This window comes from Salarias fasciatus, chromosome 16 (genome assembly GCF_902148845.1).
Source record: "Salarias fasciatus chromosome 16, fSalaFa1.1, whole genome shotgun sequence".
NCBI lineage: Eukaryota > Metazoa > Chordata > Actinopteri > Blenniiformes > Blenniidae > Salarias > Salarias fasciatus.
In genome coordinates, this window is record NC_043760.1 from 15025875 (window position 1) to 15039060 (window position 13186).

The 13186-nt window shown below is 42.3% G+C and overlaps 1 protein-coding gene across 2 annotated transcripts in view; it reads right to left on the reverse strand.

Annotated features, from left to right (window-relative positions):
• ramp1 (receptor activity modifying protein 1) overlaps nucleotides 1–13186 on the reverse strand; it is a 52298-nt gene that overhangs the window by 18488 nt on the left and 20624 nt on the right. The window contains exon 2 of one of the 2 annotated variants that reach the window (XM_030111539.1): nucleotides 680–836. In XM_030111539.1, the coding sequence (XP_029967399.1) occupies nucleotides 680–836 (157 nt within the window). Of the gene's footprint in view, nucleotides 1–679; nucleotides 840–13186 lie in introns of both variants that reach the window. The other variant, XM_030111538.1, reaches the window with a different exon arrangement.

Consider the following 13186-nt stretch of genomic DNA (forward strand, 5'->3'; position numbering starts at 1 on the left):
ATTACGGAGGGGAGAGTTTTGGGCAGAACAGAGCGGCGGCGCGATATTACAGGACCATATGGGACTTTTTAAAATGGTTTTCGGAGGAAAAAAAAAAAAACTTGAAATACAAACAAATTTGAGTTCAAAGTAAGATGGTAGGTGGTGTTTGTGTAATCACTTAACTGTATAACCCATGCGGATGATGCTAACAGCAATATTAAGACTTTCGCAGTGAGTTCAGACGTAATCTTTGCGCACACAAGGCCTCTGTTTATGCCGACGGCACAGAGCTCCTCTTCTGACTGTCTGTGCGCCGTATCCACACTGTTGCTCCCACACTGTTTGTTCCACTTGTTCTGTTTTCTCTCTTGTCCCTCACTTCGGAGTCTAATCAGCTGTTGGACGAAGACCAAAAACCTCCAGCCAGAAATACACAAATATAATTTTAACATTTTTTGTTTGATCCGCTGACTTGAAAGACTTGCACAGGAGAGCAAATATGAGACTGTTAAGGAGATCGGTGAACTTTAGGCATGTAAGAAGCACATTACTGCAGTTTAGGCGTTAAATGATGTTGGAATATTAAAACCAACGAAGAGGACGAGAACTGCTTTGAGCGCCTTGTCTGAAATTCGGATGTGAAGCTCTTGGTGTGTTTCTCTCTGGTCGTGTGTGTCGGTGTGACCGTCCCACTCACTCGACTGTGTCCTCCCAGCTGCACCAGTGCCTCTGGTCCAGCGCCTGCATGTCCAGCCTGAACTTGTCCTGGCAGAGGGTCTCGATGAGGCTTCTGTAGTCGGCGCCGCACCCGAGCCCCACAGAGTCCAGACACACCCGAGACACACAGGAAGACGCTGCTGAGAGAGGAGGGGAGGGCACAGAGGAAAAAATAAAGGAAGAAGGGGGTATTAGTGAGCTCACAGCAAAATCTGTGAAGACAGTGAAGGGAAAAGTGAGATTTTCTCATTTTTGTCTTGTTAACGCAAAAATGAAATCTGTTTTATACAAATTCCCATAAGATGAGTGAGCCGTCCGGTTTGTTCACCTGCACTGTCAGTACAACACACACACACACACACACACATACATACAGGAGACGCAGTGTACCGAGGAAGAAGATCTCTCCTAAATTCTTGATGAATATTTTCTCCTCTGTCAGTGTGCTTTGGCTAGTGGAAAGTACACTTTGACACAATGCCTGCAGGACCGAGTGTACCGCTAAAGCGACATGGATAAAGAGATGTGCTGCTGCCAAGAAAGCACACAACATTATGAGCTGCTCACAAAGTGCTGCGGTTCAACCAGCTAATGACAGGATCGGACGAGCGTCTGTACCGGATAACGCTCCACGGTATCTTTGAAGGAATAATTTGACATTTTTTTGGAAAATACACATTATCTGCTTACTGGAAGTTGTGTGAAAGGACGGTTTCTATATATGTCAACGAAATACGGTAACGAATTATTGTAACATGAAGATTGAAGCTGTATCCAAAGTTTGGGAAATATCCTCCAGCAATGTCTTTTAATGATTCCACTTTTTGTCTTTGTGTCCAGTCTGAGGGACAGACCGTCACCTCTGCTGGAAAACCTTCACTATCATTATTTTAAGTCATGAAGTGAGCCCAGTGACCAGCCCTGTCTCACTCAGGGAGTCAAATGCATGCAAATGTGTTCAGTCAAAGTTGCTGCTGTCAAAGAAACACACAGAACATAAGAGTAAAGGAGGAGGTTAAGTGAGATCTGGTAGAAACATATTGAGAGTCTGGGTGGACTGATGGAACAAATCATCGATCGGCATCAATCTGAAGGAAACTGATTTAAAAACCTGGATAGTGAACCTATGTGATGAAGAGCGATGGCTTTCAGAAGGCTGAATGTTGTCAATGTGCTGTTCTCTGCATTTATAATTTAAAAAAAAAAAACACATCTACCAACGAGTGGACTGGCGTTAAAACTACAATGTAGATGCTTTCCATGCAAACCAGATTCAAAGCCTTAGAACAGGGGTGGATACGTTTGAGAAAGACTGTTGTAAGTCTCGTCACTACTGAAGCCAGTGTGATTTTGATTGAGGTTTATTTGTTGGAACAGAACACAGAGACATAAAGGAACACTGTGTGTGCTCAAAATACCCTCAATCAACCAAGTCAAACATCAAATGACTGAACCTTTTTCGATTTAAGTGTCAGCCGAGAGGCAGAGAGACAGTGAAACAAGTGAGGTCTGAATGAGACTATCAATAGCTCAGAATCAAAGCTTTCAGTAAGACTGTAAAAGATTGTCTACAGTTTTAAATATTCCTGTGTGCCTTTAAAACACTGAAGTACTCATCAAATTCAAAATGCGCCTCTTTAATGTAACACTCAATGTGCAATTTGAAAGTGAATGTGATGAAGCACATCACCCAAATGCAAGTTTACGACAGCTGAATACAGAGACATGAATGTATGAGTCAGCCGACACTGCAAGATCTGAAACAAATAACTTGTTTATATCTATCCAGAAAGTCTTTCTTTTGCTGCAAAGATAGATGAAAAGGTTTGTTTACAGTCTGCAGAGCACCAATCAAAGCCTGCGATCAAGCAGCAGCCTCATGTGTGCATCTTTGGGAGATGAATGAAGAAGAAGAGGAGGAAATGGAAATGAAAAAGCTGGTGTATTTTCTCTGCAGTCGCTCTGCAACGTGGACCTTAGCAACTGAACAACACAGCAGAGCACCGGCTTCCAAAGCGACCTATTTTGCCTGCTTTCTGATCTGGCACCCCGTTTGGCTCGGTTTATAAAAACAGTTTGGAAGGTTGAAGAAAGATTAAACGCTAATCTGCACAAACTCTGCAGCCTCCCGCTCTCCCACCTTCCACTTCGGAGCCGTCACACTCCTCCCAGAGTCCACCCTGGCGGTTCTCACTGGCTGAGGTTCATCAGAAGGCTGTTGTGTTTTTCCCTTGTTTGAACATCCAGAAGACTTTATTGCGCGATGGCCTATCGTCAATGATCTTCTCTGTGTACACAAACCGAGCACTAATTCACACTCACGTCTGCCTCTTCCTTTAAATAAAGGCCAGACTTCCGTCCCAGGAGACATCAGCAGCAGATTGATCTAGTTTTAGGTAACCGATAACTCTACGGAGGCAGTGTGACGCCGGAAGGGAGCAGAGGAGGAAAACATGACGCTCTGCTGGTCGTTTGTCCTCATATCGTATAATGTAGTGAAGAGGTCACAGTGCCTTGACCTTTGAGCCAACACTAACAGAGTGATGGTTATATTGATCAGACCATAACAGCAGAAATGTGTGTGTGTTCCCTCCAGGTACTCCAAGCTCCTCCCACAGTCCAAAAACATGCATTTGTTTTACTAATATGAACCTTATCCTTGATAATGTAGAAAAAGAGACGGGAATAAAGAGAATATAATCCCAGCTGCATTTCCCTTCAGCTGTTTGAAGTTATACTAAGAAATCCCACGTGGCTGCAGGGTTCGGAGGTCATCTCTGAATATTCATGTGATGAATCCATTCCATGTGAGCACGCCAACTGGAGCCTGCTGATAACGATTTGGTTACAGGCGAGTTTATTTGGGAGAAAGTCTGAAGGACAAACATAATTCCAAAATGAGGAAATCAGTTCACGCTGTACAATCAAAATATCTTTTCTGTGAGACCACAAGAAAAAAAAAAAACACCCACAGCCGAAACGCTGGAAAATTACAATCGATCACAGAGCGTGTGTTTGATTATCACAAATCAGCTGAAAAGTGGTGCCGTCTCCCTCTGCTAAAGATCGCTTTAATTTCAATTTTCCTTATCAGTTGTTTGGGTTAAAGCTCTGCTGCCGGTTCTAGAAGTGGGAGAGCGGCTGCTCGAGGGCCAAATCCTTTAAATCACATTGTCCTCAAACAAAAACACAGAGCTTCTGTGTTAGTGCAGCTTCAGATGTCTGGGCCGTGTGGAAGCTGCAAACTTATCTGTCAGCTGCAATGGAAAAACATAGCCGCTCTCTAATCGCTCTTCCTGCAACTTTACAAAAGGTCACAGCAACAAAAAAAATTACAAACTGTAGAGGGAACACATTTTTCTTTTTTTTTCCTACTCATGAGTGACTTGTCCAGTGGCTGAAAACACATATCTGCTCCCCAAATCAATTTCCTTTATACTGACGGTCGCGGAGAGGCTGTACATGATGAATCTGGAGGAAAGGTCGTGATTGACTGAAGGTTTAATCATTTCCTCCTGCGACCACGCATTGATCTGAAGCAGCAGCTAAAAACAATGACACTTTTCTCCCGGTACATATGAGCTGCTTCAGCCGCTGACGTTTTCTGCCTTCAGCTGCGAGAAGGCCGTTTGTCGGCGTGTGCACACACAGATGTAACGACCTGCTTGTTGCTTGAACCGATCAAAAAAAAAAAAAAATTAACTGCTGTAGAGTTTTATAAACCCTACCAATCACACTCTGCGCCACAAAAAAATTCAGATTCAAAAGTTATAATTGTACCTTTTTACTGGTTCGGCTCACTCATGATGGAATTCGGCTGGATGTGGCCCCCGAACTGCGATACGTTTGACACCCCTGATCTAGACTCTACCAAAACTACAATCATGCTTTATTCAGGAACTTCTCTGTAAATCAGGCCGATTGGATGAAAGATTCAAATCCTGAAGTCACTTCTTCAAATGCACTTGACTATGAGTGTCTGAGATAAGGACTGAAAATCAAACTGAGGTGTTCTGTGTGCAAAGTGTGAAGCACAAACTGCCAGAAAGTCAAGAATCGCTCTCAGAAGGCGTATAAAGATTGAGAGACGGCTAATCAGTGCTGCTCATACGTATGCTTTAAAAGTGAGTCCCACAAGAAGAACACAGCACATAACAAGATTGAGAACATTCTCTAAATATAGCCGGGACATATCGAATGGATGACTCTTCACACGGCGTTTCAGCTCGGTGGTAATGGATCCTATTGTTGCACTTTAATGCATCGGATGGCGACATGAGAGCTTTGTGGAAATTCCCTGTCCTTTACAGTTCAGTATGTTCTAGAAGTCCTGCAAACCTGCAAAAGAGAGCGACTTCAATCCCAACACAGCGTGAAAACGATCTAATTTTATATTACCGACAACAAACTGGAGTGGAGAAATTGAGATGTTACATCTCTTCTGGCATTCTGTTTAGTCAGAGGCTGTTTTTCTCATGAATTCCTAACATGTTCTGCAGCTGTAATCCTCACAGCACCGGGGGCTGGCGAGGAGAGAGAAGCACGCTTCGGAGAGAAAACGGCTAAATTTAGAATACAGCTTGATGATTCCTTGATGGAGCAGATTGAGGGCAATTTGAAAAGTTTCAAGAGAAGCCTCGGCTGCAGAAATCTCGGTCCCCCATGACTTGGAAGAAAGGCCGTGGTGTCTGGAGATTCGACAAGGGAATTTTTCCCACATCCCGATTCAGTCCTCCAATATTTCCTCCCATTACTCCGTACTTTCACTCCAAATCCCACCTCAATCTCCAGCATTTATAACTCCCCTGCCAGCGATTGACTCTGCTTCTCCTCACGAGTCTATTAAGATTGCAAAGAAGCCGAGACCCATCTGACCCCAATCTAATCCTGCGATAATTAACGAGTCCGAGATGATAAGATTATAACTGCCTATTGCGTATAATTGGTTCCCTCTGTTCTCTGGGCTTCAGCTCTTCAATTTCTTTATTTTCTACCTAACAGCAGCTTCATGGGAGTCTGGCGACACTGAGACCAAAGCTCAGGGTTTTAACAGACAGTCACAGACTTTCAAATGGGATTTCACACAAGAGGTTTGATAATACATGAACCTTTTCGATCTAAAATAAGAATAACAGGTCAAATCTTTCTGATAAAGGCAAAGGCAAAAGACAGAGAAATATGTTTGATCTGTATATATTTGAACCACAACACCAAACGATTTTCTACTTTTGTAATATGAAATTTTTTTCAATATTTATTTTTGGTGAAAACAACACATGGGAGTTACACATTTATAACACTTAGACGTTTCGACGGCATTGTGAGCCCGACCTGTTGACATTAATAATATGAATAATGAAAGCTATGAGCCATACCAAAAGATAATGTTAATAAAGTTAACTCTTCTCCTTTTGATTGTGGAGTAGCAAGAGCGAAATTTGAGGGACAATTTGTAAAAACGTTGATATGGAAGGATCTACATGTCACGTGACTTTAGAGGAGTTAGGTTTAAGCCCATTACTGAAGAGAGACATTAATGCAGAGAAAATAACAGATCTTCCTGCACATCTGAAGTCTTTGTTGCATTCTCAGAATGAATGAAATTTTAATGGCGATAACAAATTACAAATCACAGCTGTGGTGATGCAGCGGTCACAACTGAAAATAAACTGGAAAGTTCTTGAACGTGGCTCAGATTCACTGAGGACAGACGGCTGAGTCACAGACGACTCCTTCCAGTGTAAAGTATCAAACACTCCAGTGAGACAGACAGATGCTTTGAGTCAGAAGCGAACATTAATTAGGCATCAAGCTCAAAGCGCAGCGGTTTCCCACTGCGAGCCACCGCTTCTCTCGCCGCCGTCATTTTCTCACCGGTGATTCATAGAAAAGGAGCCCGTCGTTTTTGCCCTTTGATGGGAGTTATTTCTGACCGCCGCTGCCCTCTCACCCCATCTAACATCAAAACTCCCACTTCTGTGCCTTTTGAACACATTTTACTTATGAATCATTTCAGTTTACGCAGCAGAGAGAGAGAAAAGGACGGATCTGCTTCTCTTCCCACCTGTATGGCGGCTCCATTTAGATTCTGTCAAGCAGCAGCGATTCTGATGCATATATAATAAAACCCCACAGATTTTAGCTTTAGGTTTGTTTGATATTCATAACTTTGAACGCGTTGTTCGATTTAGATCAACCCGTTCAATCTTAGGCTGTGTTTTCAAGATGTTTCAACTCCAAATGCATCGTTCTTGCATTTCACATTTCACAACATTTTTAAAGACCATGTCCATTCATATGGAAATCCAGTGTGTGCTGCAACGCTACTCTCACTTTTTTATACTGAAATGAAGCTGCCGCCACCGAGATGACTTAAAGCCATGGCTGCCATCCTGCAGATAATTATACAGCACATGGATAATACATTGTACTGTGGTGTATGATGGCGTGAACGTGATACGGTCTCCTACAGTAAATGTCCTCCATTTAATCAACATGTCCTCTCATCTAAACAACACAACATATGATGTGACCCTCGGAGGGTAAAACCAAAAGGAATCCCACAAACCACAATAAACTATTGGTTTATAAATCAGTGAAATTGAGGAAAAGATTATGAAAGAAGTGAAAATACCTGATGTTTCCATGATCCCCAAGTCTTCTTAATGAAGAGGACTGATTCGATCCTGCTTGTGGCTCCATCATGTGATCAGTGATCATCTAATTGTTTTCGCTAACTGCTGCTTCAGGATTACTGTGATGCAGATGTCGTAAAGCTGTGTGATTGATTTGTTTGGATTTTTTTTTTCAGTGGAAACGTGACTAAAATATCATTTTTGTAGTCTCGCCTGTTTCTCTTGGTTTCCATTTTCCTCATCCTAGCTGCAGCTGATTGTAACGTTTCTTTGAAAGACAGAGAAACTGGTGGGTTTTTTTTATATTTCCCCCTCCACTTATTGCTTCTTCTTTTCTTTTTTTTCCACCTCTTGCTAAAACATTCCTTTGCTCTACTTCTACTGCTATCTGAGAAGCAAGGCTAATTTATTCACAGGCGCATAAAAAAATCATGTACTTGAACAGTGAGATGGAGTTATTTTGGCCTCCAGGTCAAAGTGATGAGAACGCAGACAGCAAATTCAAGCAGATGTTCCTCGTTAGGAAAAAAAAAAACATTTCTTCTGTTGCTCTTAATTAGATGCAACAAATATGCTAAGCGAGGCGGCGTCTCACAACATACAGAGGGAAGGAAAGAGGAGCGACTGTGTTGTGTTGACTTTTTGCACATTGCAAACAAAATTAAAAAGAAATGAACTTGACAAACAACTTGAGTAAATATAGAAAATTATGGTGGGTTGATCCACATGTAAAACACATAATCTGCAACGTTATTAATGTGCTGAAATTGGCAGTTTGGTTCATGTCATTCTCTGAATAAGAGGGTCAAATTCAGCCGCGTATGGGAGCTGGAATTCCTGATTTTATATGCAGAGTGGACTCAACGGCTGCGAATCAGAATGCATGCATTTCATAAATGTCATTTAAAAATGCACTTAGCTCTGCAATATTTAGAGGATGAGTGCATCTGGTTTAATTGAGTTTTTTCGACCTTCTTCCTTAAATTGCCATGTTTAGAAATAACTAAACATGGCAGTTTAATCATTTTTGTCTACAATCAGGCCCCATTTTAGGGACATTTAGTCAATAAACCTGCATTTCACAGTGAATAATGGTAGAGGCAAAACAGCTCTGTTTACTGATTAATAAGAGTTAGAGATGTGTGGCGCTGATACAACGGTTTATGTCTCGATACGAACAAGACAGAGAGAAAACTACAGCAGGTTATCAAACCCAGAGGGAAACATCATGCTGGGAATATCTAAGATTGACAAGTGAAAGGGATGAAACTGAAGCAAAGTGACTAAAGAGAAGCAGAATCCTGGTCGAGCTCCACCCTGGACTTTACATTTAAGCCACTAAGAAGTTTCCTGGATCTATTTAAGATGCAAAAAAAAAAAAAAAAATTTAAAAAGCCCCCCAAAAAGAGAAAAGTGTCACATGTGTTAAAGTTGTTCTGATCACTTCTTCAGTTTCCTCAGAAATCGCCTCATAGTTCTCCTCAAACATCAATTACATAGCGCTGAAAGCTACTATCAAATGCCAGAGCTATTTCTTCCATCTGTTAGCCACAGATGAAAACACAAATTCAAAATGTCAACCCCGGAAGTCTATTTCCACGCCGCCGAGAGGCCGCTAATTTCACCTTCCAATCCACGTCTTTCTCACGGCTGATTGCGAAGTGAGCGACTGATACGTTTACAAATCTGCTGCTCATCCCAGCTGGATGGGAACGATCTGGTCATTCAGGCTCGTTGTTTTTCTCTCCATGCATGTGATGAATTAGTGGAGAGGGGGAGCGCCGCCAGCTCCACGTCAGCTGCCGTCATTACGAGAAACGACAGTTTCACCTCCAGCCTCATCGCGCAGACGCAGGAACTAGAGGCTTCCACCACCTTCGCTGTCTGTGGGAATAATCAGACAGCCGGAGAGCCGGGGGGGGGGGGGGGGGGGGGGGGGGGGGGGTTGGGGGGGGGGTGAATGTCTCTCTGAGCTCACAACACGCCCGCAGGAATCCCTGTCATCTGAAAAACACAGAGCTGAAGAAGAACGACTCCTCTCATAGAATTTTCTGAATGAGGAATTAATATCCTGAATCACTGCAGCCTATAGGATCTGTGTTTTTCTGTTACTTTCAGTATAATTTTTGCCCCAATCAATCCCACATATATACCTCATACATCCAGTCTACGAATAGGAGCAAAGCTGCACTGCAGCAAGCAGAAAGTTGGCAAAATAAGATAAAGGAAGATGCATTATTCATGTGCAGCTGATTGCTTTGTAGACACTGGGAGCAGCAGAATTAGCTGCACACACAATATTTTACCCATCCATCCATCTTCTATGCCAAATGCATCCAAGAGAGGAGGAATGGGAGCTCCGAGTCCAGGAGGACCAAAGCCCTGCATGCTTTCCACGCTTCTCTACTACAAAACACCTGAATTTAATAAACGTGTCCTCACGATGCACTGCAGAGAGAATGATAACAAGCATCTCAATACAACGAGGTGTGCTGAAAAAAAAAGAGTGTGACCCTCCAGGAGCAGGAGTGTCCATCCCTGCATCAATGAACTCTCATCCAGATGTGAGACGGCATTCATTTGTGTTTGCATCACATCTTAACACTGCAGCCCGAATGATCTGAAGACACAAAGAGAACAAAAAGTCTGTGAAAGTAACATTTTAGCATCCACCAAAGGCAAAACACACCAAAAAAACATGTTTATAAAAATGTGCTGCAAAATGCTGAGGTCAGTGACTTCTAAGTAGCTGACGACACACAAATAATGCACATCAGCAGAATAGAAGGCAAAAAGACACAGGGGAGGAGTAAAGCTGGTCACAAAGTGTGCTGCTGAGGTCTGTTAGAAACTTGTAAATGTGCTGCTGCTGCCGTTTTCTCCTCGCGGTGCCGTAATGAGAGGGAACAGGTTCAAGGGAAGATGCAGTCGACTGCAATGGTTGACCACATCATTCCCAGACACACCAGTTTGATTTCTGCACAAAATTCAGGAGAAAACAGGAAAACTGATGTGTTTAGTCCACACAGCAAATGCAACTATTTCAAAATAACCGAATAAACCTCAACGAGGAGGATTTCAAAAAAGAAAACATCATTATAGAAAGAAGAGACAATGTCAAAACTTAAAACCGCCAGCACTTCAATCACACATGAACACACAGGAAGTTTATATATTACAGCAGATTAAGCAGGTAAAACTGGTCATTTCTGTCAATGATTTTTACCATTTGTGTTTTGAACCTGCAGTTCCCATCAGTAACTTCAGAAACTCTGGTGTATCAAATCCATCCCATGAAGCCGCTGAACCCTCCACTGACTGCATTCTGCTAAAAAATAACCAGGTGTTTTATTTTGTCAAAAATAAGCAGACGGAAATATCCTGCAAATATTTTTATATGAATACAGTGAATATTTGGTGAAAAGTTAAGACGAAGTCATTGAAAATCGTTGGTGAAAAAGTGCATGAGTCCTGCTGTGAGTACTTCTGGTACTGGTACTGGTAATCTTTCACTGAAGCGCCATTATTCCAGAGCATGAGACTGGACAGGAAGGTAAAAATATGAGTGACAGCACACTTTCTCCTAACGGTCAGAGGAAGTAAATGAGATTTTTGTCGCTGGGATTAGACCCGAGGGATTGATACTCATCCTATTTAACACCACTTTAATTGGATTTAGAATTGATTTGGTATTTCATAAAGGCAGGGGAAGTGTGAGGGGGCATTGCTGCAGTGTAGCTGGTTTTAATCTCAGAAGAGCTGAACTTTTAATGCCACCGACAGAAATATGAAGCTCACACCTGACCAGAAAGGCATTATGGCGAGAGTTCATTATCACATATCAGAAGGCTTCATGAGGGAGGCGAAGAAAAGTGTTAAAAATATTGTTAAAAAGAAACATGGTGGCATTTGTCTAATTTTTTCTTATTCTTTCAAAGTAATTGCAAATTTGTGACATCATTGTTAAAAAAAAGCACCAGAAATACAGACCAATAAAATACAAAAACTGAGATATTTCTGTTTTAGCTGAATGTTTGTTTGTTTGTATTGATTTCACCAAACTATATTCTAAGTTTCTGCCCTCTGAGTAAATGCTGACTAGCATTTTTTTCTTTATTGCCAGAAATTAGAAAAAGTAAGATCTGAGCAAATCACAAATTAATTCATGTGCACAGCTTCTGTTATAAAATCCCTTTGGTGACGCTATTCCTACTTCTAGGAGCAGATGGATGTGTGTGACTCTGCATACGGTACTGTCACTGGTCACTTGTGTGACTTCCTGTATGGTTCAATCTGCATTTCTTTTTTTTTAATACAAAAGAACTTGTGTTAAAAAAAAAAGAGAGAGAGAGAGAGAGACCAATGAAGAGGAGCACAGAGCCACTTCTGGTACTTTTCTGATGCATCCGGTGTTGAAGCGCCCTAACAATCAGTGCTGATGGCTGTGTCAGCGCCAGGAGGCAGAGCTTCTGCAACAGCAGTAATGTCAGTGCAGAGCATCTTGACAGAAAGGTGCATTAACACGTATCTATTATTTTCTATAATGGGAAAACACATCTCAATACGTCTGAATCCGCCCACACTGCACTCATCTCCCTCCATGATATTAACTTGATTGAACTCCTATTCAGGATTCTTAACATGAGTTATGAACTTTCTTTTTAAAATGTTTTTTTTTTCCTGCTTTCATTTTAATTCCCAAATCAGAATTGAAATTGTGTGCTTGGCATTCACAAATGTCAAAAAGTCTTTTGAAAAACCCACAAAGCCACTAAAGCGCTCCCTTCATCCTCGGTCTGACAGAGCACTCACTGGCCTCAACTTGCTTTTGTTTCCTTTGATTTCATTTTATTTTAAATCCGGCCGTCTTGGTTTATTTCGAAAGCACTTTGTGACACCTGATCAGACCTTAAACTCATTCACACTTGTTTGTAATCCACTGACTTTCATTTCTTCGCACCGGCTATTGGATGAGGCTGTTATGAGCACTGTGCCTGGGCTCAGTGTCAGCTGCCTCCTCTCTCTCACACACACACACACACACACACACACACACACACACACACACACACACACCCGTCCACTCTTAAAAGACCACATCCGCTCTGACACCTCTACACACACATACTATTGTTACGGTTACTGAAAAGGTGGTGCATTTGTGTGTGTGTGTGTGTGTGTTGTTGCACAAGTGTGTGCGCCTGCTACATATATCTCTGTCAAGATGAGTTCCATCCATCACCAGCTAATCATTACAATGAGCCGGGCTTTCCGTGCAGATAGAGGCCTGCCTGCGCCGCTTTTCTTTAGTAACAACACACAGTTAAAGTCGACAAAACGGCGCCCGGCACAAAAGGTGACTGGAACACCGTCGTTGAGTGTTATCTACAAAGACCAGAGGCCCGAAAATGGAGAAATACACATGTTGCCATACCTCTGGGGAAATAAAGACAACGTTCGTGTAGTGAGGGAGCGTTGTTGAATCCAGGCATTTTTACACTGTTCATACACAACCTCTGGTTAAGAAGATGTTTACACACAGTTCTGCTGAAGCAGATGGAGCTGAGAAGCCTTGCAGCTGGACAAGTGTGATTGATCTCACTGCAAAATGAGTAAACTATGGAAGTCATTCTGATCACAGAACAGAAGACACACAGATTGGAAAAAAACCGGACTGCGTTTATAAAATTAAAACAAGAATGATTTCAGAGTTTTGGCTGTTCAATCTCGCTACAGCATGTTCTTGTGCAGATCTCACGCACGCAGGAAAAGATCCGCGAGGTGGAAGCCGTGGTCCTGGCTGACAGGCGAAGGACGATCGGGGAGGTGTCCACCTTGACGGGGGTTCCGTG